This window comes from Chiloscyllium plagiosum, unplaced genomic scaffold, assembly GCF_037043375.1.
Source record: "Chiloscyllium plagiosum isolate Xiang-an unplaced genomic scaffold, Cpla_swu_hap1 HiC_scaffold_6, whole genome shotgun sequence".
NCBI lineage: Eukaryota > Metazoa > Chordata > Chondrichthyes > Orectolobiformes > Hemiscylliidae > Chiloscyllium > Chiloscyllium plagiosum.
This window is the reverse complement of record NW_028270144.1, coordinates 20691784-20719187: the sequence shown is the minus strand read 5'-3', so window position 1 is coordinate 20719187 and position 27404 is coordinate 20691784. Positions and strand designations below refer to the sequence as shown.

At 38.8% G+C, this 27404-nt stretch overlaps 1 protein-coding gene across 1 annotated transcript in view; it reads left to right on the top strand.

Annotated features, from left to right (window-relative positions):
- ipo5 (importin 5) overlaps positions 1-26382 on the top strand; it is a 64606-nt gene extending 38224 nt beyond the window's left edge. The window contains exons 14-26 of the mRNA XM_043691325.2: positions 1277-1495; positions 2877-2960; positions 5424-5556; positions 6998-7119; positions 8996-9092; positions 11627-11799; positions 12876-12987; positions 13121-13176; positions 15872-15994; positions 16089-16308; positions 20193-20421; positions 23407-23548; positions 24787-26382. Of these exons, the coding sequence (XP_043547260.1) occupies positions 1277-1495; positions 2877-2960; positions 5424-5556; positions 6998-7119; positions 8996-9092; positions 11627-11799; positions 12876-12987; positions 13121-13176; positions 15872-15994; positions 16089-16308; positions 20193-20421; positions 23407-23548; positions 24787-24873 (1797 nt within the window). The 3' untranslated portion in view covers positions 24874-26382. The remainder of the gene's footprint in view (positions 1-1276; positions 1496-2876; positions 2961-5423; positions 5557-6997; positions 7120-8995; positions 9093-11626; positions 11800-12875; positions 12988-13120; positions 13177-15871; positions 15995-16088; positions 16309-20192; positions 20422-23406; positions 23549-24786) is intronic.
- The last annotated feature ends 1022 nt before the right edge of the window (positions 26383-27404 follow it).

Below are 27404 nucleotides of genomic sequence, written 5' to 3'. Positions count from 1 at the left end.
TGTTTCTTGAGTTCTTTCTCTGTTAATGACTTGTTTGAGATGTATATCCAAGTTCAGAGGTGCTGGTCAGTTGTACAGATGGAATTTATATGAATGGAGAAAGCTTGCATGAGTAATCATAAGTATGGCAGATGGAATTCACTGCAGGGCATTGAAAGACAATCTGAGAGAGACAAATTCAGAACACTTTCTTAATGGCAAGACTCGGACAAGGACTTTTTTTGTTGAGGTCCAAAATCATGTAAAACTAGTGCCCTTGGCCCTTGGAGGGGGCACATTACAAATTTGACCAATTGATATTAGAGCATTGTTAATTGGTGCATACTGAAAGTTGTAAAGATGGGTGCATAAACTTGTGTTGCGATAAACCCGTGAATTAGGAGCAGGAGTAGGCCATTTTGCCCGAAACGTCGATTTCGCTGCTCCTTGGATGCTGCCTGAACTGCTGTGCTCTTCCAGCACCACTAATCCATAAACATGAGGTTTTGCCATTCAATAGATCATGGCTAATCATTACTACATATGCCCACCTCTCCCACAATAAGCTTCCACCCCTGTGTTTATCAAGCATCTATTTACCTTCTGTCTTAAAAATATACAATGAGTCTGTTTTCACCGCTTTTGAGAAAGGGTGTACGAAAGACTCTGGACCTGGTGAGAAGAAAATTGTTTATGACTGTGTCTTAAATGAGCAACCCCATAGTTTTATGCAGTGACCCCTAGTTCTAGATTCCCCCAGAATAGGAAACATCTACGTCCACCATCAGAACCTCTGCAGGATCTTGTGTTTCAATCAGTTTGCCCCTTGTTCTTCTAAACTCCAGTGAATGTAAGCTTAGCCTATTCAATCTTTCCTGAAAGATAATTGATCTATTTCTTATATTTGTCTTGTAAACTATTTGCAGTGTATTTATGTCTTCCTTAAATAAGGAGACTGATACTGCTTGAAGCTTAATCTTTACTTTTCTGCTGATTTTATTTTCGTTTGTTCGATGTGGGTATTGCCGACAAAGCTGGCATTTATTGCCCATTCCTAATTACCAGAGGGCAGTCCAGAGTTGAAAGATTCTGGGAAGATTACCACCAGTGCATCTATTTTCTCTGTAGCCACATCCTTTGGTAACCTAGAATGCAACCTATCAGGTCAAATGACTCTTTGGTCTTTAGCTCCATTTGTTTTCCTACCACATTTTCTCTAGCACTTTATTAATTTGTCTCGTTGTTTATTTATCTATATTTAAATTTATTTCTCCCCACACCTCCATCCTGTCTGTAGCTGGTGCAGAAAGGTACTAAGCTGGTATTGGAGCAAGTTGTGACATCCATTGCTTCTGTGGCTGATACTGCAGAGGAGAAATTTGTCCCGTACTACGACTTGTTCATGCCGTCGTTGAAGCACATTGTTGAAAATGGAGTGCAGAAAGAGCTTCGGCTCCTGAGAGGGAAAACTATTGAGTGCATTAGCCTCATAGGCCTCGCTGTCGGCAAAGATAAGGTAACTTACTAAAAGTTTCAAAACTGTTTCTGGTTCTGTATTGTTTTTGCACAGTTTATGTAGTACGGAAACAGGCCCTTGGATCCGACCTGTCCGTGTCAACCATGTTCCCAAACTAAACTCGTTCCACCTGCCTGCGCTTGGCCCATATCTCTCCAAACCTTTCCTATTCAACGTATTCAAATATCTTTTAAACATTGTAACTGAACCTGCATCCACCACTTTCTCTGGCAGTTCATTCCACACACTAACTACCGTGTTTTTAAAAAAAAGTTGCCCCTTCTGCCCATTTTAAATCTATCTTCTCTCAGCTTAGAAATATGCTGCCTAGTTTTGAACTCCTGCATTCTTGAGAAATACCCTTGTCATTCACCTTATCCACGCTCCTCATGATTTATAAACCTTGATAAGGTCACTCCTCAACCTCCTACGCTTCAGTGAAAAAAGTTCCAGCCTTTCCAGACTATTTTTATATCTCAAATACTCTATTCCCAGCAACATCTTAGTCAATCTTTTCTGAACTGTCTCCAATTTAATAATATCCTTCATATAACAGGGTGACCAGAATTGCACGCAGCACTCCAGAAGAGGCATCACCAAAGTTCTATACAACAATGAACTGAATATACCTAGGATGGAAACCTTGTGTGTCTCATGGTGACCATGAAACTATTGGGTCTTCATAAAAATCAATCTGGTTCATTAATCACACAACACCAGGTTATAGTCCAACAGGTTTATTTGGAAGCACTAGCTTTTGGAGTGCTGTTCCTTCATCAGGTGCTTGTGAGGTGGTGAAGGAGCAGTGCTCCAAAAGCTTAGTGCTTCCAAGTAAACCTGTTGACCTATAACCTGATGAAGTGCGATTTTTAACTTTGTCTGCCCCAGTCCAACACTAGTATCTCCCAAGTTATGGTTTATGCTATTTAAGAATGGAAGTTTGCTGTCCTTACCCAGTCTGGCCAACATGTGACTCTTAATTTCTCTGAAAATTAGCAAACCATTCAGCTGTATCAAAACAGCTGGGGAAAGCTGTAACCACATGTGCCACCAATTATCATGTTCTTAAGGGCAGTTGGAGATAGACAGTAAATATTGACCTGACTCTCTTCCAATAAATAAGTAATAATCTTTCCATATCCTAACCCCAACTTCTTCCTACACTCCTGAAACCCTAATAGCGACTCTGATCTGCTGCCTTGATCCATGTAGAAAAATTTGTATTTTTATAATCTGTGAATTCCAGAATCAATCCAGCTGTTTTGCCCCTATTAAAGCTGCTCACCTCCTCCTCCCTCATGAAAAAGGTGGGCAGGTCACCTCACTGAGGCAGGGCTTCCAACAGAATTGTCATTCCATTAATGCAAGTTGTGTGTTGTAGTTTATGCAAGATGCCTCGGATGTGATGCAGTTGCTCCTAAAAACCCAAACAGATTCCAGTGAATTGGAGGATGATGACCCACAGGTATGGTAGCTTGTTTTATGACCCTTGTGATTTTGAGAATATAATATTTGAGTGTCGTTGTCCATCTGCAAGTGTAACAAATCACTTTCCATTGTGTATACTCTAGTATATAGTATATAATCCTAAAGCAAAATGCTTCATCTGAGTTGGTCTCAGGCAGTGACAGCTGTTGGGAAGCAACAAAGGACAAAATTGGTTATTATCTACTGTTGTTTCCCATTCATTAAAATACCTGTTATAATATAGCATGTTAAAAAAGTTAGTTCACGTTACTATTGTCAGTAACAGTCGTTTATGCATTGTGTGACTTTATACATTGCTGACCAAGTTTTTGGAATTCATAATCAATATTCAACTTGCTGACAGAGGGCAGGATACAGTGCACCTGTTCAAAGGCACCTCTTTAAAGTAACTGTCAGTATTATGTGTGAGATTGTGGGTAAGAGTATAATTAAGGAAGGTGTTGTAACCTTTGCTGTTGCTTTAGAATTTGGTTTGATGTCTGATTAAATCATTTGAGCAACAGCTGCTTGACCAAGAGCATTCACACATCTGAGCGTGAGAGGGAATTGGATGTAGAATGGTTGTTCTTTTAAAACTTTGGTCTCTGGAACAAAATGTATTCATTGGCCACTATCCATGCTGCAAGAAACGTTTGGTTTGTTGTGCTGTCCCTGTGAAAGAGCTATCAACTTAATGCCCTTGAATCCCCACAATCTTTCTTTTTCCAGTAATTATGCAACTCCTTTTTAAAAGTTACTGTTGAGTCTGCTTTGCTATGTTGATCACTCCTCCTGTATGTGCAAGAAAGGGAGAGCACTGAGAGCTGCTTCTCCAGTCAGAGTCTGTATCTTCCATGCTGTTGCTCCACTTGCATCAATCTTTAATTTACCTACCTCAAATTGCTGCTCTTCCAGTGTCTAAAAAATCTGTGATTAGAGGAGCAGCAGAAGTGGAAACCTGGAAACTGATTTGGTGACTTTCAGGAGTCATTCTGGCTGATCCCTTGGCACTATGTAAGAGGAGGCCATGGTAATGGGTTACTCAGCAAATGAAAACCTACTGAAGCCCAGCCTATCACTGGGAACATGTGGGTAGCAGAACATGATTTGTGGAGGGGTTGGGTAGAGCTGGGCCTAAATGACGGTTGGAGGGAGGGCAGTGTATTAGTTCACCCAATTATGATTCTATAGGTCAGTCTTTTATGTTATGCATTGTGTAGCTTTATGTTGCTGACCAAGGTTTTGGAATTCATAACCACTCAATCAATATGCTGACAGGAGAGGACAGGACACTGTACACCTGTTAAAGGCACAAGGATTTTTCTATAAAGGGCAAGCAATCAGGGTGACTCTGGCGTTAATTACAGAGCAACAAAATACAAAGAGGTGAATATTCTGCAATTGTTTACCTCAGACAGTCAAGATCCTACATTCAATTTTAGTAGATATTTTCAGGAAGCTATTTACATATCACTTTCCTAGTTAGAAATAGTAATTCTTGGAAAATCAATATTAATGTTGCATCACTTTTACATAAAGTATGCATTTAATTCTTTATTTTAGTGAATGCATTTTTAAAGTGCAATATGAGAGATTTATAATCAGCAAAAAATGTCATTTGATTCCAAGTTAAAAGATTGAACAACATATATTTATGGAAAAATTCTTTGGTGTTTGTGGGTTTTTTCAAATCTGGAAAAGGTCCCTCCAAAAAGTCTCAAGAGAATGTTGTTACATGTCTGCCTCATGTAATAATGGAACTAGTGATAAAAGGGAACCTCTGAAAATCCAAAAGTAACCCTGGAGCGAATCTCAAAACAAGCCCACCCAAAAGCTCTACCCTTCAGAATCTTGCATGTTTCAATACGATCACCTCTCATTCTTCTAAATTCCAGTCTCCCTCTCCCCTCTCCCCACCCCCCCCCCCCCCGGCCAGTCTGTGCATTTACCTTCATAACATGAGCCCTTCATCTTGGGTATGAGTTAAATGAACCTTCTGTGAATTGCTTTGAATCTAAATTTTTCAAATAAGACGACCAGATTGGCAATATAAATGTTGTCTTTTCAACTATGCCACGTCCCAAGAATTTTTAAAATGTGTTTGTTGAAGCTGTTTAGGTTAACAGCATTGCTGATGCTTGATAAGTGCTGCAACAGCAGTCCAGTCTTTTGCAAAATATTGATTTCTTTCATTCTTAAAATAAATCCATTTCAAAAGTAAAATTAATTTTAATTTTCATGGCTGGAACAAATGCCCATTAAATCTTGCTATAAACAACCACAAATGTCCCTCTGAATATTGCTGTGAAGCTTACATTCGCAGATTAAAGGTAAGGCTGTAGTTTAATGTGTACGTATGTTCAATACTGTGGTCCTGACTTTTAATTGTTAGCTCCAGAAGGAAGCAATAAGGGATTTGAAACTTAGGCTGTCAGTGGCGCTAATATTCAATTTCTCGTAGATATCTTATATGATCTCTGCTTGGGCAAGAATGTGCAAGATTCTTGGGAAGGAATTCCAGCAATATCTTCCTGTTGTTATGGGACCACTGATGAAGACTGCTTCGATTAAGCCTGAAGTGGCCCTCCTAGACAGTAAGTCTTTCCTGCCCTTATCCATTCTGCACACGAGTATTGCAAGCTTCATGTTGAAAGTAGCCTGCCAATCAGTTAACCATAAAGTTTGTGTTTTTGCTAATTTGTGAACAATGATCCCACTGATGACTTTCCAGTGTTTGTTGACTCTTTTTTAAGGCAAGTGAATAATAATTACATATTACAACATATAGCACAGAAATCGGTCTTTTGGCTCAACAAGTCTATACTAGTTCATTAGTAGATGTTTACTTGAACTTAAAAGATCAGTTTATGTAGGTCTTACCGCCTTGTGGAATATTGTCCCAAGCTTTCAGGTTATGACACATTGTGAAGCTTAGATAAGATTATTTGATCATTCTAGAAATAATTCTGCAAATCAAAACATCTGAAGCTGCTTCTGCACACGTTCAAATCATCTAGAACATTCACTCTCACAATGGAAAATGGTTATACAGTGTATATGAATGTTTGCTGAATGAAAGATTCAACAATTGGTCTTGCTCTGCTGGCATTGGACTTAAACGTCGACTCTCCTGCTCCTCAGATGCTGCCTAACCTGCTGTGCTTTTCCAGCGCCACACCTTTCGACTGTTCGCTCTCTAGCATCTGCGGTCCTGACTTTCCCTTATTTACACATATGCCAATTCAGTGAGATTAGGAATGATTTGTGGGCACATGTGGATAGCTTTTCTTCAGGCAAGTGCAGGAGACATTGAAAAAGACTGGAGTCGAAAATCATGCATATTCCAGTCAAATGAAAATGTTGAGCGGCAAAATAACTTTTTAAGAAACCAATTAAACATTTATGTATCTTGAAAAACTGCTATTTAGTTCAGATATAGCAATCATTGATTGCATTGAACACTATCCATGCATTTAATCACACTGGGCAATGCTGGAAGAAATATCCCATTGTTGAACGAGCGTTGATGTTTTTAACCAACTGGCGCAAAACAAATGTTCTGAAATGCAAACAATATTAATTTTCATTTGTAAATTAGGCAATTAATGGTTGAGATCGATTGAGTTAACCATTAAACTTTTATCAAAAAGGAGGTGTGACCATATGGTTTTGTAATAAAGTAGCTGTGATATTTTGGCAGTAACTTTGTTTTTCCAGCAATGATGGACTTTTGCAAAGTTGCTGAAAACTGGCTTCTACCTTTTTAATCTCTCCACTATTGTCAACTGTGCCTTCAGTTGTCTAGATTCTGATGGCTGAAATTACTATCCCGCCAACTCAAAAGAAATCTCACGTTTTAAGGAGTCTTAAAAGGAAACTCGTTCACTTTTTTTATCTTTTTTTAATTACCTGCCCTAATATCTCTCTGTTGCTTGGCATCATATTTTGTTTGGTAAAATTACTTGGGATGTTTTTATAACTTAAAGATGAACACAAGTTTTTGAACATAAGTGTAATGTGCAGTTTTTTTATCAGCCCAGGATATGGAGAGCATGAGTGAGGATGATGGATGGGAGTTTGTAAACCTTGGAGATCAACAGAGCTTTGGAATCAAAACTGCAGGTTTAGAGGAGAAGGCAACAGCTTGTCAGATGCTGGTGAGTGGAAGTTTGGCTTTGATTAATGCTGCCCACATTAAACCATTTTTCCTTTTAAAAAGCTGAGTCAGTGCGTTGTGCAATCTTTTTTTAAAAAATAGAATTAACATCAGGTTTAGATCAGTTGAACATCGTGGGTGGAATAAAATGCAGAGTCTACATTATTGCGCAGTGGTATTTTATTCCTTTAAGCTCACTTAATGTGTGCTATTTAAAATTCATGTCTTTAAAAGCAAACACCGATTCTTTTTTTTGCATTTTTCAGAGTGTAGTTGTTTTAAAAATAATGAAACTGTCAGGGTGGATGTTTCTACTAAAATGTCTACTGTAAAGCAAATAGAAATGTATATTTAACATCAATACTTACCCAAATGGTCACGTGGTCAATGGAGTGCATGTTGAATCAGATCAGGAAGATCACCATCATTATTAAAATAAGAATTAATGGAAAACTCTGCAGAGAGAGATTTAATGTTTCAAGTCATGAAATGCTAACTGTTTTTCTATCCATAGAATGTTGCCTGACTGCAAAGTGTTTCCAGAATACTCTATTTCCTTTCAGATTTCCAGCAATGTGCTATATGTAATGTTTTTGGGTAATGGCGTTTTCTCCAAACTGGAAGAAAGCCAGAAATGTAAAAGAACCATTACCAAGGTTTGGGATTGGAAAAGAAATAAGAGGGGTCAAGTTTGATGGGGAGGATGGTAGGAGTGATGAAAAGGGAATAATAAAATGATCATATAAAATAAATACAAATAATTTAAAATAATTATAAACAGAATTTATTTCTTATTTACTGCTCCTTTCTTCTGTATGATAATGGGCAAATAAAGAAACAAGTGATGATGGTTCCAGAGGTGGTGCAAGTGGTAACAGCCCAATCACTAGGTTTTTCTTTTGGGAGCAGTGGTCAGGATCTAAAGTTGTTGTACTTAGCGTTGATGCTAATACCATATGCTGTTACAGTTGGGAAAAGCACCCAAGAATATAAGGATGGAAAGAATTGTACAAGCTGCAACGCTGTATGCTTTTTATTTTGTAAATATATTTGTTAGCAATTTTTTTTAAACTTTACAAACATATAAGATTATTGAAGAAAAAAATCAATCACAAATATCAGTATAATAAGAAAAAACACACACAATACAACTACTATCTACTAACCTACTCTATAATACAAAGCAAACCTTAACACTGTGCAAAGCAACACCAAAAAAAAAAGAAAAGCAAAAAAATACACAAAATACAGAACAGCTATGCTCGGCACAAGGCTCCCAAACAAAGGAACGGGAGCATTGTAGACATAGCTGTATGCTTTTTAACACCATAGGAATTCCTATGTCTGAGACCTGAGCACTATTTTAACTTGATTACTTCAATCTTGATGACTAAATTAAGGAAATCCATGTTCAGGAGTCCGGCTTGGCTTTCAAAGTCAGTCACCCATTACGTAAATTGTCTGGTCTCCCCTCCCCCAACGAGTAACTGTGCAGTGCTGGAAGCACTGCAGGTGTTGAAAAACAACGTTGAGCTCTGATTGTCACGGGCATTGACATTGATGTTTGGGATTTCAGTACAACTTAAAATCCCATCCTGTTAAATAGCTCCACTTTTGCTAACCAGACAGATATGACTTTTTGCATCTTTGAGCAATCCTCCTGGTAAATCAGCACTGCTGTTCCATGTACTTACCTACTCCATAATATCTCAGTCACTTAAATGCAACTAAAAGTGACAGTTTTCTTTTCAAATAAAAATCTCCAAATTCAGATAGTGAAATAATAGCTTTTAAAGTAGTCAATGTGTTCTTTAATAGTGATTTGTATTGGTTCCACTGATCTAACTGCACGTGTAATTTATGATTTCTGTCCTTAGGTATGTTATGCAAAGGAGTTGAAGGAAGGGTTTGCTGAATACACCGAGCAGGTGGTGAAACTGATGGTTCCTCTTCTTAAGTTCTATTTTCACGATGATATCCTTTCAAAGTTTATTTTTGCTCGGTACCTACTGGCTGTTATTTTCTACGTAACAGTGACTACTCTTCAATAATTACTTTGCTCATTGTAAAGTGCTTTGACATTTAGAAGTTGCGTTGTAAGCTGTTCTCACTGGATCCTGGGATATTACTTGCATGTTTATCTTAAAATGCAGATAGAAGACATTTAGCCCATCAAGACTGCACTGGCCCTCTAAAGCACATCGCACCTAATCCCCATTACCCTACAACTCCTGTGGCTAATCCACCTAACCTGCACAGCCCAACATACTACAGGGCAATTTAGCATGGCCAATCCACCTAATGTGCACATCTTTGGACTGTGGGAGGAAGCCAAAGTACCCAGAGGAAACAACTGTAGACATGGGAAGAATGTGCAAACCCCACACAGCCTGAGGGTGGAATCGAACCTGTGTCCCTGGCGTTGTGACGCAGCAGTGCTAACCACTGAACCACCATGTCACCCCTGTGGTCTGGTTGTGAATAGCTATATCAATGCAAGCCCTTCTTTTCAAACTCCCTCTAACAAGATAAAGGGAAAAATCTTGTTCCCATTTAACAATTTTACAAAAATAAGATGTTCTGATATGCAATTAAATGTTTTCTTCATGCTTTCTATTTGAGAAAGTTATGTTACATGCTGTTGAGTTGGCTTAACTGCAGTATCCTTTGTTTCTTGAATACAGTTGAAATTGGGATGACACCCTTTACATTCAGTTAAATTTGGTGAAAAGCTGACTAACCATTTTTTTGCAGTAATTGACTTAGAACCAGACGTCAGCAGTAGTTCAGATGGTGGCAGTTTTGCCTCTGCATCAGAGGTTGTAGATTTGAGTTCCATGCCAAGACTTGAGCACAAAAGCTAGGCTGACACTATACTGTTGCACTGAGGAAGTGCTGTAGTGTCAGAGGTGCTGCTTGCAGATGAGAAGTAAAACCAAAGCTGTCGATGTGTCTCGGAAAATGTAAAAGACAATTGATGCAGTTTTGTAGAAGAGCAAGCAAAATATCCCTCGTGGCCTGACCGATATCCATTACTCAGTCATAGTCATTAAAACAGATTATTTAGTCATTATCACAGTGCTGTATATAGCATTTTGCTGTGTGAAAGTTGACTGCAGTATTTCCTACTTGACAGCAACAATTCTATTTCATTAACTTCGAAGTGCTTTGAGATCTCCTGTGGTTTTAAGAGCTGCTATTTAAATGCAAACCTGGATATGTCATAGATTCACACAAGCCAGAAGAGGCTCTTCGGTCCATCATGTCTGTAATGACAAAACTGCTGTAAATTGCACTAATTCCACTTCCCAGCACTTAGCCCATATCCTTGAGTGTTGTTACATTTCAGGTGCTCATTCAAGTACTTTTAAAAATTGCGAGGTTTTCCACCTCAACTACCTTCCCAGACAGTGCATTCCAGATTCCCATTACCTTCTCAGTGAAAAAAAATGATTTCTCAAATTCCCTCTAAATCTCCTGCCTTTCACCTTAAGATTATGCCACCTTGTACCCTTCAACCAAGGGAAACAGTTTCTTTCTATCCACTCTGTCCATGCCCCTCAGAATCTTATACACCTCTGACAAGGCCCCCACCACCCGCAACACCCTGGTGAATCTCTTCTGCATCCCTTCTACTTCAATCCCATGCTTTCCTATAGTGTGGTAACCAGAACTGCATGCAGTACTCCAGCTATATCCTACCCAAAGTTTTGTACAATTCCATCATAGCTTTCCTGCTCTTATAATCTATGCCACAACTATAAAGGTACGTGTCCCATATGTCTTCTGAACTACCCTATTAATCTGCCCTGAGTGCTTTCAAGGATCTTTGGAGAGGCACCCTGAATCTTGTCTTGTTACTTCTTCCAAAGTGCATCTCCTATAAAACCGTAAGATGTAGGAGCAGAAATTAGGCCATTCAGCCCATCAAGTCTGCTCCGCCATTCAGTCATGGCTGATGAGTTTCTCAATGCTGTTCTCCTGTTTTCTCCCCATAACCCTGATCCCCTTGACAATCAAGAACCTATCTCCATCTTAGATGTACTCAATGACATAGATTCTCCACTCTCTGGCTGAAGAGGTTTCTTCTTATCTCCGTTCTAAACGGTCTTCCCTTTACTGAAGCCTGTGCCCTTGTGTCCTAGTCTCTCCTACCAGTGAAAACATTTTCACAGCTATTCTGTCCAGGCAATCCAACATTTTCTAAATTCCAATTAGATTCCCCCTCACACCTTTTATGTGCCATTTGCCATTAATGTCCCCAAATAACCCATCTGTCTACCTATCGTCTTCCAATCTTCTTATTGACTCCCTTACTTTCAACCACTCAGCCAATTCTGTCATTTGCCAACTCACTTATCATTATTCCCAGCTTCTGATATTCTCTTCTGTATTGTTTATTTATCTTGGTCATTGTAGGCTATACTTTTAACATTAAATTCCCATGACAGTGAGTTAGATTTGTCTTTTTTTTTTTTAAATACTGTGTTCTTCCTTGACCTTGAGACGTGTTCGTGTTGCTGCAGCTGAATCAATGCCTCTGTTACTGGAATGTGCTCGTGTCCAAGGACCTGAGTATGTGACACAAATGTGGCATTTTATGTGTGATTCCCTCATCAAAGGAATTGGTACAGAGCCAGATTCTGATGTTCTTTCTGAAATTATGCATTCATTTGCGAAGGTAATCTTTTTATATAGAGCAGTGGAAATTTGTCTATTTTGCATGAAAAAGGGATGCTTCTAAAGATTCATATCATATTGGATTGGTAGTATCATCATGTGATGTGTAGCATAAAGCTCTGAGTCTGCTGTCATTCAGTCAGATTATGGTTGATCTTCTCCCACAACTCTAGCTTGCTGCCTTGACCACCATCACCCTCCCTTTGATTCTCTTTATCCATAGACCCATTGATCTCTGTCTGAGCCATAAAATAATTGACTATGCTGCTATAGGATACTACGGTCTGCATGGTTAGTTGCTTCCTGAGTAACCTTGACTCTAACTTTGCAATTACAACATCCTTTCTTTGGATCGCTAACCACTGTGAAATAAGACTGTTAAAACATACTCAATGTTGAATGTTAAGGGAGACTTAAATTTTTTTGTACATATACAATCTTAAGAATCCCATGTATATAAACCCACTTTGGGCCCTTTACATGACATAAGACCACGCCAGGTTGGAGTTTTTCTCATTTTAGGACTTGCTTACCTCTGTGCCTACCTTCAATGACTGGTAGAGTTCAGGTACATCTGGTGTAAGCACCTTTCTGAATATCAGCTATTGCTGGTGACTTTGTTCTTTAAAATATGTAACAAAATAAAACCATGCTGTTCTTGTATGTTAAAAACCTCCTGCTAGTGCACCAACTGCTCAGCTTTGAATGTCCCAAAAAAGCCAACATCTTTGTGAAAGCAGTTTCTTTGCTTTTCTTTGAAGTTCTCAAAGTCAAAGAATCCCTAAACATCATAAATCCATGAAGTATTTACCTGAATGACTAACGTTACGAATGCATATACACGCAGGTGACCCAAGTAGAAATCCTGAAAATAGGCTGGTGCAGAATCTGAGGAAGGGGCAGGGAGGAAGAAACTACTTGGCGATAATGTCAACTGCAGTTGCTACAGCAAAGTTAGAGTCACTTAACAGGAGCCCCTGTAATGAAATTAACTCATATGGGCTATTTTCATTTGTTGTTTTTGTGCATTTATTTTGTTTATTCAGTTGCTGCATGTTTCTCTGTTTTGATCTTTAGTGTATAGAGTTGATGGGTGAAGGCTGCTTAAACAAGGAACATCTTGAGGAACTGGGAAATATTATGAAGGGGAAATTAGAGGAACATTTCAAAAATCAAGAATTACGACAAGGTAACCATTTGTCATATCTTCAATGTTTCTGTGTATGTTGCTATCTCTTCTGACTGACTTGTGTTTTCTCAATCTTTTTAAGATTTTTAAATGCAGGTTTCTAACATTGCAGTTTAATTGTTTTTGCCTTTAGCAAAAAGACAAGATGAAGACTACGATGAACAAGTTGAAGAAAACTTGCAAGATGAAGTAATATTTATTGTATTTACTGTGTACTTATTGAAGTAATATTACTTATGTTTGATTTAGCATAGTATACAATATCTGCTGTAACACCATTTGTATTCGTACAAGACTAAATTTTTTAACAAAGTTGAGGGCTGATTTATACATGATCGATATTTTTGGAATTGTTGAAAACTGCCCTTTCTTTTTACCTCAGTAGTGTAGCTACTATGTCGGAGGCCATTCTCACCGTCTGTGCTCCCAAATCTAACAAACTGAGCCAAATGTTCTTTTATTAATTTCATTTAAAAATAAGTATCTGCTAATGTGCACACTTGAGAGGGATGGAGTTTGCAGATGGTGGGAAGAGAGTGAGGATGGGGATTGGTTGGAGGTGGAAGTTGTGGAAAGTGGGAACAAGAGGGAATGTCCTACCTTTCCAAATGCAGTCAAAATTACTAGCCCCCTGAATATAGATCTTAACTTTTTTTGCACTAAAATCAATAATTTTACTCAGTCTTTTCACAGTGGAGAAAAGAATGCAGCTTAGCAGCTGACCATGGACTAAGTATGTTAAATGTCCAGCATTTTGTCTTTACAACTAAATAAGTTGTACAAATTTGCTGCTTGAATGGAATCTTTATAAAAATTGCATCACTATCACCTTAATCAGCATTCAAGTTGTAACTGGCCATTTAATTTTACAGATAATCACCTCATGCCATTAAGTGTATTGCATTTCCCACATTTCTTCAATGATTTGATAGCAGTCTCCATTCTGATGTCATTCTAGGCCCCTTAAACTCGCTCAAATTGGATTGCAAACATTGGAGCCCGTAAGCACCCTCCCTTGAATGTCTTCTGTCCACTAATCGTCCAATCATTGTTTTTTTTCTCAAGCTAACTTTGAATGGTTTAGCTTTGTAGAAATTACTGCATTATCATGGTTTTGCTACATAACTTCATCAAAACCATCAATAAGGTGTGATCCATCTGAAAATGTGACATGATGTTTTTAAAAATTGTTTTGATTCACCTGATTGGAAGCTCCAAACTGTCTTCAGCCATGTAGTCTTACCACGAGCACCCATCCATCCTTATCGTGAACCACCTCCTAGCATAGTCATTTAGGACCTAAGAGCGGCTCTGTTAGTATGATCATGGCTGATCTGACTGTGATCTCACAGCGACGGTTTCCTGTGTGTTTGCATTTGCCTATGTGCCACCAAATTCTCAAGGGCAACTAGAGAGAGTCCATAAATGCTGGCCATCCAGTGATGCCCAAATCCCACAAGTGAATAAATTATAAACTGTCAACAACTTTTAAGTTTTAACTTTCCTGTATATGTCATTCCTTCTATTGCTATTTTATCATGAGAAAATGGGATTGGTGGGAATGCAGTAAGCTGGTATGCTTGACATATGTTCAAATGCACAGATGCATGGAGCTGAACAGCTGACTTCAATGGTATGCTACTTTACAATTGTAGTGGTGTACACCAGGGCAGCTTTTGACTTTAGCACAGAATGACTGGTCAGCGTCAAGGCCCAGATTTTTCAGTCTTTTAGTTGGAGACCAGAAGTATGCTGGCTGATGAGGACTATAGAGGAACCTTGATTATCCAGATGACATGGGCAGGTAATGGAACGTTCAGATAATCGAATGCCAGGTAAGTTTAGCCAAGCATCAGAACCATGTGGTCTTGTCTGGATAATCTGAAATTTGGATAATTGAATGCCAGATAATCGAGGTTCCTCTGTATATGGAAGTCCTCATGCACAAATATTGCCCAGGAAATTATCTGACAAGTAGGACTATCTGACCCACAGACTCAAAATTCTCCTGATTTTTTTTTTCTAACCTGAGATACCACACTGCTCCTTGTTTTCTTTTTTTTATTTCTCCCTGCTGCACCAACAACCTGCCACCTTCTCCCACCTGATTTATCATAACATTTGGCCATTTACCAGCCACCCATCTGGCACCTGTGGCCTCACTCCTGTACCTTACGCATTTTTACAGTGGCAGAAAGAAGGTAAATGGCTGCAGGGACTTTAAATCTTGGAATACGGTAACTAGTGTTGAGAAATGTGGAGGGTTTTCAGCACAGATTCACTCCACTGCTGGCAGTGGAGATTCCTGGCCCAGAAGATTTTGCACAAAGCTCATCTACAGATAAGTGTGTAGTTTTCTTCTTGTCTAATCAAGATTAGAATGAAGTTTCTGACTGATTAGATAATTTGGGCCAAAGGGTTTGGATTATTTTAGCAGTGAAGTCAACCTATAATGAGGTATATGGAAAGTCAGGTTTTTTTTTGCTAAAAGTCAGGATTGCACAAGATCAACAATTTCAATTACGTTTAAATAATTTGATTTTTGGGAAGGATTTTGCTGACTGGAGTTTGCACATTCTCCTCAACTCTGGTGGGCTTCCTCCAGTACTTCAAATTCCTCCCACAGTCCAGAGATGTGTCAGTTAGGTGAATTAGCCATAGGAAATGCAGGCTTAGGGTAAGGGTGGGATGCTGTTTGGTGGGTTGGTGTGGACTCGATGGGTCAAATGGCCTGCATTCACACTGTAGTGATTCTATGATTCGAACTGTATTGATCAGGGTGTAATTTTTTTTGAAAGAAACTGAATTCTTGTTGTGTTACCATGTATTATTCTAATTGAATTTATCATTTGTGTGTTGTAAGCAGTGTTCTATTTGCTTACAGGATGATAGTGATGTTTACATCTTGACTAAAATTTCGGACATACTGCATTCGATGTTCAGCTGTTACAAAGATAAAGTACTGCCATGGTTTGAACAAATTCTACCACTAATAGTCAATCTAATCGTAAGTTTAAAGCAATTAAATTTCCCAGACTCTCTGTCATTAACTTCATTTTAGCCAATGCTTTCAAACTGATGCATACGTTTCATTTCTGTAGTGTCCGCACAGGCCGTGGGCTGACAAGCAGTGGGGTTTGTGCATCTTTGATGATGTAATTGAGCATTGCAGTCCTACGTCTTTTAAATATGCAGAGTACTTCTTGAGGCCCATGTTGCAATACATCTGTGACAACAGTCCTGAGGTCAGGCAAGCTGCTGCATATGGCGTTGGAGTTATGGCACAGTTTGGTGGAGAGAATTACAGACCATTCTGTACAGGTAGGTTTAATTAGTTATGGCTTTCTGTTTGTACACTTGAACAACAAACCATAAAGTTACAAGCAACATGAGAATAAAGCAGAAATTTAGCCCATGACATTTATGCCCTTTTTAGCTGTGAATGTAATTTATATTGAAATGACCTCCTACAGGATTCTATTGTGACCTGTAGCATCACTTTAATCAAATTTTATACCAATTTTGAAAGGTTAAAATATGTATCTATTGGTTTCCAAAACATCCTACTAAATTTCAGCATAGATTTGCACTTAAGGAGGCAGTTAACATTGTAGAAGTGTGACTGATCATTTTAAACCTCAATTTGTTGATTTTATCGCAGTCCCTGATCTGAGTATTTCCACATAGTATGAATAGTCTTATCTGAAAGATGCAGTTTTATGTCAATCTAACCTCAAAAATAAAAATTCTAATCTTTGTTTATAAATTAGTGATAACCTAGATTGCGCACTTCTATTGGTAATATTTTTCTGTAACCTCCTTGGGTGTGCGACTTTATTTACTCTTTAATGTGATGGAAAGGGAGCCGGATTCAAAGGTGCTGCCATATAATTACAAATTGTCATTAGAGCTGCAAAACTGGCATCTATCTAATCATATGGAATGTTAACCAGGTATGTCCTGTGCTCAAAAGCAGGAAAAGTCCAACCCAGTCGATTATTGCCATAGCAGTCTACTCTCCATTATCGTCAAAGTGATGGAGGTATTGTTGACAGTGTTATTAATTGGCTTACAAGGGAATAATCTGTCCACTGATGCTCAGTTTGGGTTCCACCAGGGCTTTCTGGGCTTCTGGCTTCATTAGTCTTTAGCCAAACATGGCAAAAGAACTGGTGTAGATTTTAAGAGACTCTTTGTTAAGATGCAGGCACATGTACACCAAAAAAAAAGTCTGTCTACCATCTACAAGACACAAGTCAGGAGTGTGATAGAATATTCCTTTTTGCTTGGATGGGTGTAACACCAATAATACCCAAAAAGCTTCACTCCCTCCAGATGAAGCAGCCAATTTGACAGGCACCCCATTCATTGTCTTCAGTGATTATTTGAATCACAACAGTGGCAACAGTGTGCATCATCTACAAGAGGCACTTCAGCAACTTAACAAGGCCTCTTTGCCAGCACATTCTAAACCCACAACATCTAATGTACAAGAACAAGGGCAGCAGATACATGTGAACACAAGCAATTGCAAGTTCCTCTCTCCCCCTCTCGCGCTCATACCATACTGACTAGGAACTGTCTTGCCCTTCCTTCACTATGTCTGGCTCAAAATTATGGAACTCCATTCCTAAGGAGGAAGCAGGGGTTCCAGAAGACCATTCACCTATCTTCAGGGCAATTAGGGGTAGGCAAAGAAATGCTGGCCCTGCCAGTGCCCCTTACAGCCCAGTCATTAGTTTATTTTGATAAGTAGCTGTATTGTAGATTTTACTTAAGTTTTTTTTTATATTAGCTTTGCTGACATGTTATTTTAAATGAATGCAGGTTGCAAAAGGAATCTCTAACTTCCAAGTTGCACCAAAAGTGATTTTGATTTTGGGTTCCATAATAGTAATATGGAATATTCATTAATATGTGCTTTATAATCTAAATATTTGATTTGTTCTTCCAATGTTGCCCTTTTCAGGAAATATGCTTGATCAAAATTTCTGTTTCTCACTTTTAGACTAGATAACTAAACATTTTGACTATGAAGTTTTACAACAAGCAATATTGTCGATTGGTACAATAAATGCTTTGGTTCCCCAAGCATCTAAAGTCTGAATAACAGGCATATTTTCTGCATATGTTGCATTTATTCTGGTTCACAAAGCTCGAAATTGTAAACTTCTATAAATGTGTCTTGAGTGGAGCTTCCTGTCCTAGTTTTGTGCAGCTTCATGGTTAGCCATAAGTATTATATAATTCAGATAATGTGCCCTAATCCCACCATATTTTCTTAAATTTGTTCAGTTCTTTTCATCTTTTTCATAGGTTGTGTTTGAGTTTAATTCAAAGATTCATTGGTTGCGCATTGAGTTCTGATGTCATATTTTGCTGAATAATTCATACACTGTGGTTCAAAGATGCTTTGGTGTCTGTTGAATTAAATAGTTGCTTGGTAGTTCAGAAATTAAATGTTCAAAGTAGACATAGTCAAAGCTTTCTGTCTTTCATTCACTATAGGATACAAGAAACGAGGTTGAGAAAAGGACACCAGTTTCTACTACATTAAACATGGTTGTTAATTAGTTGGGCCATTGTTGGGATGAAGACGCAGCAAGAGCAGTTGACTGTCAATCTTACTTTTCAGGCCAAGCAGATAGACTGGTCAGGATATTGCCATGAGGGTACAGTGGAAATTGGCAATCTCCATGGCCCCTCTTTATTTCCCAGTGAAAAGGGTGGATGAATGTACAAATTCCTTTACCCTACATAAAATAGGGTGCAGTGTGTTCATATATGTAGCTTCTGTCATATGTCTGTGCATAACATTGCAAACCAAACTGCAAGTCCAACATTAGTTTAAGGTGTAATTCTTAATTCAGATTATTTAATGTGTCCAATATGCTTATGATTGAACTGAAGAGAGTTTCCTTCTTAAAGGCTTTCCCTAGATAGCCGTGGAGGTTGGTACATTAAATATATTAAAGCTGAGTTAGACTTTGGATGAGCGTGGAAGTCAAAGGTGAAATGTGTACTGTTCTAAGGCCTGCAAATGTGTGCTGGTTCAGCACACTGGCATGCTGCCTATTGTGAATGGTCAATGTAATGTCTTGCTAGATATGGTCTGCCCCCTTTGAGACTTATAAAAATATATTTGGCATCATACCTGCACCGGACTACTTGCGTCCCATGGCTCACTTGTGTGATGAGCAAGACATCGGTTTGGCCTGATGGCAGCATTCTCTTTAAAATTGGAGAAAGCAATATGTTGGTTTACTGCAAAGTTGTAGCCTGAGGTGGCTAGCTTTACCTGGTCAAATCTGTATGCCCCTTTCCCTTCTGAGGAGGACTTGGCACCTGAAGCCATCTGCTCACCATGTGTGCTTGATGCTGAGATGGTATCAAAGCTATTCCGCATTATAATTGCGATCCTGATCAAATCATCATTTGCTGTAAATCACAAAAATTCTTAAGAAAGGTCTGTACCCACTACCTCTGGTTCTGAATGGTATCCAGTCTACTTCAGATTATCCTGATTTGGAGATGCCGGTGTTGAACTAGGGTGTACAAAGTTTAAAAATCACACAACACCAGGTTAGAGTCCATCAGGTTTAATTGGATTGTGCCACAACGATCTGATGAAGAGCAGCGTTCCGAAAGCTAGTGGTCCACTTAACCTGTTGGACTATGACCTGGTGTTGTGTGAATTTTTAACTCCGATTATCCTGGACAGGGTTGCTGGCAAAGGTTGTTTGTGGGTCAAGTGGGAAGGTAACCAAATTGGCCTATATTTAGTGTAGTTCAGAAGAATGAGAAATGATCTTATTGAAGTATCTTAAGATCCTGACGGGACTTGACAGGCAGATGCTGCGAGATAGACCTCCCCAGGAGAAATAAATGTTACGGGATGCAATTTAAAGATTTGGAGGTTTCATACTTATGACTGAATTGTAGAGAATTTATTTCTTAAGGGTTGTTTGTGGAATCCTTTCCCTAGAGAGCCGTGGAGGTTGGTTCATTAAATCTATTAAAGGCTGAGTTAGATTTTTGATGAGCAAGGAAGTCAAAGGTTATGAGGGGCAAACGGTTAAGTGAAGTTGAGCCACAGTTACATCAATCCTGGAGCAGGTTGGGGGGGCTTAATGATCTGTTAACTTTTGTGTTCCTGTGTGTCATTTTTGAACAAAATAAAAATGTATTTTACTTCTACACAACAGAGGCAATTCCGCTCCTGGTGGGAGTTATTCAAATGGAAGGGTCCAGAACCAAAGAAAATATTAATGCAACAGAAAACTGTATATCTGCAGTTGGGAAAGTCATGAAGTGTAGACCTGAATGTGTAAATGTCAATGAGATTTTACCTCACTGGTTGTCATGGCTACCACTGCATGAAGACAAAGAAGAAGCAGTTCACACTTTCAGTTATTTGTGTGATCTTATTGAAAGGCAAGTTTTATTTCTGACTGTCTGATTCAAATTAAATCTAACTTGTGAAATATTTGTGAGACTGAGGGGTAACGAGCAAAAACCTGGGGCTAATTGCATAACTCCCTGAAAGAACTGTCATTTTCAGACACAATGGGCTATGTTATGTGGTTCTGCATCATGCTATTTTTGTTTACTAATTTTAGCTACTAGTGGCTAAAGAGTTAAAAATCACATTCACACCTCTTTTAGACCCTTTATTACTATTCCATTTTGCCTTGCACCATGACCTCTTTGCCCATTGAATCTTACCTGCCTTCCACCTCAACTGCAGACAAATTGCTTTTGCTCTTCTCCTCTAATTGTGTAGAGAATTCAAAGGTACAAATTTAATCATAAAGTAAAACTGATCCAGATTTTCTTAAATCTGAGCAGAGCACAAATGATGTCAGTTGAACTTAAACTGAATAACCAGATTGCTCTTAATTTGCATTGAATTCTACCAGTGTTCGAACAGGGATCACCTTTATGGAGAGGGATGAGTTTCTCAATCAACTTCTGGAAATTTTGTGGGAGATTAGATTCAGTAGGAGGTGTATTTACCCACCTGTGGGGCCTTTCTGCTGAGGTTGCAACAGTTGAATAGGAAAGTTGCCACAACTTTCCCTGAAATGTTGAATAGTAGGAGTTACTGTTGAAGCAGCTAGTTTATAGCTGTTTGTATATTAGTTGAATGTTTAATAGTATTCAGGTGGTAGGCATTAACTGGAGATTTGCTTGTGCTTCTGTACATTGCATACTAAAACTCCGGTTTGGAGATGCATGTTTGCAATATGTGACTTTGAATAAAATTTTAGAGATGTATAATGATTTGGCTGCTTTACAAGGTAGTCAAGAGATGAAGGAAAAGAACATTTTTGAAGTGATGTTGATTGAATGCTCCTGAAATTGTCTCTAGCCCCTATTACTTGCACTGGGTCCATTCACCCTAATGCAATTCGATTGCTCTCACTGTGGACAGTCAGATGTATAGGATAGCCTTATATTGCAGGACCACATCTCACTGGTTTATCCAAGCATTTCTTTAATCCAAAAATGATAATGAAACTTGGTGCTGGTAGTCCTACATTGAATCTGGTCAATTTTGCTGAGATTCAAGTCTTAAAATTGTTTAGGGAGGCAGCTAGGCTGAAATGAGGGGGTTGGGCCAGAGGTTTACCCTCTCTCTGTAACATGTGTTGTTGTATTCCCTCCTATTTTATTAGAACACTGACTATCGATAAGTTATGGGACAAGGCAACCATTGGTTCCTTGTTTGGACTTGCAGAGGGAGGTTTGGACAGGAGCTTGAATCATCTGAAGTACTCGAGCTGCTCAGAGCAGTTTCTTACTCCTTTGTGATTGCTGCCTGCATTAATGGCGCATAATCTGTGACCTTTGCTTAGTTATGGGACAGGGATGTTGAAAATTGAAGTGATCGTGAGTAAAAGTTTGAGAGAAGATTTGTAGCTCGGGTGCTCGTTGTGGTTCTGTTCGCCAAGCTGGGAATTTGTGTTGCAGACGTTTCGTCCCCTGTCTAGGTGATATCCTCCGTGCTTGGGAGCCTCCTGTGAAGCGCTTCTGTGTTGTTTCCTCCGGCATTTATAGTGGTTTGTCTCTGCCGCTTCCGGTTGTCAGTTCCAGCTGTCCGCTGCAGTGGCCGGTATATTGGGTCCAGGTCGATGTGTTTGTTGATAGAATCTGTGGATGAGTGCCATGCCTCTAGGAATTCCCTGGCTGTTCTCTGTTTGGCTTGTCCTATAATAGTACTGTTGTCCCAGTCAAACTCATGTTGCTTGTCATCCGCGTGTGTGGCTACTAAGGATAGCTGGTCGTGTCGTTTCGTGGCTAGTTGGCGTTCATGGATACGGATCGTTAGCTGTCTTCCTGTTTGTCCTATGTAGTGTTTTGTGCAGTCCTTGCATGGGATTTTGTACACTGTTGGTTTTGCTTGAGAGTGGTTGTTGGTTTGTGTGCTGTTATGAGTCCTAGTGGTCGTAGTGATTAAAAGTTGATTGCTACTGTATATGCATGTAAGCCTCTAGATGGTGCTACAACACCATGTATCCAGCTATGCATTAGCACCAGCCACATTTTCCCAGGGTTTGGTAAGCATTTCAAATTGCTCTTTAATGTTCTGACATCCTAAAGAAGCAATAATTTAGGAATATTTTGTCAAGAAAATAGGAGTCAGTAGATTATTGAACAACTACCTTAATATATGTCTTTAAAGTAGCAAAGTCACCCAAGAGACATCTCTGGAGTTAAACTTTGTCATCAAGCCACTGAGGTTTTTAAAAATTACTTTTTCACAGACTATGGGACTTACTGGCTAGGGCAGCATTTATGTTTAATCTAATTTTCCCAGAGAAGATGGTGAGCTGCATTCTTGAACCGTGACACACCAAACCACACCGTGTAGTGCAGGTACACTCTCAGTGCTGTTAAGAAAGGAATTCTAAGATGTTGACATTGAAGCAATGATAGTATTGAAACAGGTCATCAAAAATTGGGCAGAAACCAGTTTTTTTATTTACAAAATCCTTCTTTAGTGAAGGGGAGAAAGACCAGCAGTGAGAGCTTCGTGCTGAGGGAGGAAATTCCAGAGCTAAGGGGACTGACAGCTGAAGGTGTGGATGTTATTACTAGAGCAATGTCAAATGGAGAAGATGTGCGTGAGGCCAGAATTAGAAGAACTCAGTGCACTTGGGGGTTGAGTGTCTGGGTTAGGTAACAGAGGTAGGGGGGATATAATTTCGGATTAAACATTTTTTTCCGAATGGAACAATGTAATAGGTGAATGACATTTAGAACAGGGGCAAAATTGATTATTAAATGCTCAGTTTGTTTGGTTAGGCCAAAATGTAAATTTTGTACTAGTCATACCTTGCAATGAAGTAAGATGCGCAGTCTAAAGTTGAAATAATTTGTATCACAAGCAAATTCATTCTTATGTTTCATCCACAGTAATAATCCAATCGTTCTTGGACCTAATAATTCCAGTCTTCCCAGAGTGTTTGCTATCATCGCTGATGGTCTCACAAATGAAGCTATAAAGAACGAAGATGCCTGTAGCAAACGTCTGGCAAATGTAATTCGACAAGTACAGGTATGTTTGTTAAAGCTATCAAGTGAAATGTCTTTTCTTTCAAATATTGTGCATGTTGTATTAAAACCTGAGTACCAACTAAATGTATGTTGTATAAGTTGAGTGTTGCTATTTTTAAATGTCTATAGCAAACATTTCTAAGCATGCTTGGACAATGTGTAATCTAATTTGCACTTAAGTAACGTTGTCATATGGTGCATTTCAGTTGAAGATGGTGCTTGCAGGATGCACAACTTACCATTTTTAAAAAATGTATTTGTTCACTAAATGTGGATGCCACTGGCTAAGCCAATATTTATTGCCTGCCCCTAACTAACGCTGAGGAATTGGTGGTGAGCCATCATCTTGAAGTATTACAGTAGGTGGGATTCAGCAAGAAGTTTTTCTTGCTTGTCCTGATGCCATGAGACCTCATGGGGTCCAAAGCCAATGTTGAACATGCCACCTGTAATAGGTCTGGCCTTACGGTTAAACAAGGTGTTGATGGTCGTGTCGGAGGAAACTTTCTGTAATATAAGAGTCCATGAATCTGGCTGAGGCTATTACTTGAGGTCTGTAAGACAGCTCTCTAAATTTTGGCATAAACTTCCCCCAATGTGATGAAGGACGACTTGAAGATTGTGCAGATTGTGATAATACACTAATGTCAAGAGTTGAGGATGCAAATGAGATGGCTCTTTGAGGTATATTTTATTAAAGGCAAAGTTGCATTATTTAGGTGATTTATACTGTAAATAGAATGTGTGCATCCCCCCTGCATTATGTTTCTGTTACTTGGCATGTGTTTTCACATTGATTTGGTTATGTTCAACTCTTGACCAAACAGCACACTCTTGGTGCCACAGGTGCTGGTTAATAAGACATTTGCTGTGCTGTACGTTTCTGAAAAGAGATGTTGCTAAATTTTTTGATCTTGCATTCATTAGAATAAACTTAAGAATGCCAAACTTTAAACAATCAACAGTTGACATCGAAGGATAAAATGGTGTCAAATAGTTAGCATATCTACCTTCACAAGTGCAGTGCCTTGACCAGTCGCTCAGCTAACCAACAAATCGGCACCCCTTTTTTCTGAATGAGTTGATTGTTTCAAATTTAGCTTTCTTTATGAGTGCAAGACAAAAAGCTTCAACATGTTTCTCTTTTCAACAGTGTTCAAGTTCTTTATTACCAGTGATTTATTATTTGATAATATTGTGTTGACCTTGATGAAAAGCCTGTTTTTGTTTTGATTTCAGGGTTCGGGAGGACTGTGGACTGAATGCATGACATCGCTTAACGAAGCCCAGCAGGCAGCAATACAAAATCTGTTGAACTCTGCTTGAATGGCCTTAAATATTAACATGCAAAAAACAAAAATCATTCATGATTTGTCCTTTTTCTCCCTCTTCTGTGAGAGAATTGTTGTGTGGGTCACTTATGCAGACCGCAGTGAGTACCAGGAAGCTCTGTGGTTCAGTATGTTGTGTGTTAAGACATCTGCATATTACAGAGAAATATCTTCTTCATCTCCCCTCACCACCCCCACCTCCACCCTGCCCCTAAAACAGAAAGTCGGCCCATGCAGCACTGATAATTATTTTTCTACTTGTATCACCAGAACATGGCACAAATGCAGTCCGTTTAAACTTCAAAAACTTTCATATCAACCATAACTATTTTGAAACAGGTTGCTCTAGTGTTGGTATGCATTAAATTGGTAAGATATTTCTATACATCTAGTACTGTACTTCTAAATAGTGTGGAAACTGTGTTTTCCTTTTCAAGGTAGGCAATAGGTTCACCTACCGGTTAAACAGCAGCATGCAAGATCTCTCATTTGTGCTATTGTTTTTGATAATCCTGCCCTCTTTTCCTTTTCAGCGCTGAATGCTGTCCTGCAAATTCTGAAATGTGAATTTCATTAGTCTGTTCAGCAGTACCTCATAGTCTAATAAAACAACTTGAAATGCAGTGGCAAATCCATTTTGAGACAGCTTACATTTGATGTCCCACTGTCGATCAACAGACAAATCTGATGAATTTACATGGTGACTTAGTGTTTTAGCTGTTGTAGGATACCATCTTCCTGCAAGGACAGTCCTTGGTCAGTGCAAATTTGATTCCAACAGTGTGTGGGAAAGGAGATTGGGGAATTTCTAAAGACAAAATCAGTGATTGTACCTTGCTTTATTATGCGACTTCAAACTTGCAATAATAAAAAAGGCATTATTAAATTGTCTGGTGTCACCAATTTCTGTGCATTCAAAAGGCACATGGTTTATACTGGAACCATTTGCTTTAAATGATGTTTAATCACATTTCGGTACATTGCCCACTTCCACTTTCACATATGTTTTATAGGAAATTCAAACTGGAATCTGAAACAGTGACATTTGCACTTCTTTGAGTAGATTAAAAAGTTTTTTTGGGGTGTGCAAACTTTAGAGCTGGTGTTGCATGGCATTATGGCGCTGACTGCTTAGATGCAAGAGAACAGCAGTACACTTAATACATAGGTGTAAAGCAGTTTTAATTTTTAAAAATTTTTTAGGGCAAATGAAGAGATGTTTTACAAAAAACTGGCAGATTTAATTTCCTTTACATTTAAGCAACTTTAAGAAAGTTAAGTAAATTAAACAAAGGAATCAAAGTAATATTTGAAAGTAGCTGGAAGTTTAATTGGTAATGGCAGACCTTTCTTCACTAATAGCTGCTCAGGCAGTGTTAAAAGTATTTATAGTTAATTTTCTTAGACCTTTTCATTTTTCACACTGCTAAATTTTGATTTTAACAAACTTGTAGAAAGCAACTCTTAATGTAATTCAATTTCAGAATAAATGATGCAAAACCTGTCTTGTTCTGGTAATGTTTGTTTGTAGCTCACATTTTATTCTTTGACTATCTGCATTTGCCAAATAAGCAAGCATTTTAGATGTGCTTTTCTTTAAATCTGAAAAGGATAGCATGGTGTTTCTTTGTATTTTGCAGCATTATATCCCACAACAGCATTAATTCATTTATCACATGATACATTCTTCTGCTTCTCAGTCCTTTCTTTCTCTTCCTGCTCCTTGTTCCCTGTGTTAGAGTGGAACAGAAAGTCAGTTTGTGATTAACTCAACAGCACCCCTTTGTAGAGCACCTTTTAATGTAATAAAATATCCCAAAGTGTATCATAAGAGCTTTACCAAAAGATGACCAAAAGATAGGTCAGGTGTGTATACCTTAGGAAATGCCTTAAAGGAGGAAAGCAAAGTAGAGGGGCTAAGAAGTGTCGCAAAGGAATTCCAGTGCTTGGAGCCCAGACCAAGATATTTAGTCATAAATGTTCAACACAGAAACAGACCCTTCGGTCCAACTCGTCCATGCCAACGAGATATCCCAACCCAATCTAGACAAACCTGCCAGCAGTCGGTCCATATCCCTCCAAACTCTTCCTCTTCATATACCCATCCAGATGCCTTTTAAATATTACAATTGTACCAGCCTCCTCCACTTCCTCTGGCAGTCCATTCCACATACGCGCTACCCTCCGAAAAAGTTGCCCCTTAGGTACCTTTTATATCTTTCCCTTCTCACCCTAAACCTATGCCCTCTAGTTCTGGACACCCTGATCTCTGGGAAAAGACCTTGTCTATTTACCCTATCCATGCCCCTCATAATTTTATAAACCTCTATGCGGTCACCCCTCAGCCTCTGACGTTCCAGGGAAAACACTACCCGACTTTTCAACCTCTCCCAATAGCTTAAATCCTCCAACCCTGGCAACATCCTTGTAAATCTTTTTTGAACCCTTTCAAGTTTCACAACATCCTTCTAATAGGAAGGAGACCAGAATGGCACGCAATATTCCAACAGTGGCCTAACCAATGTC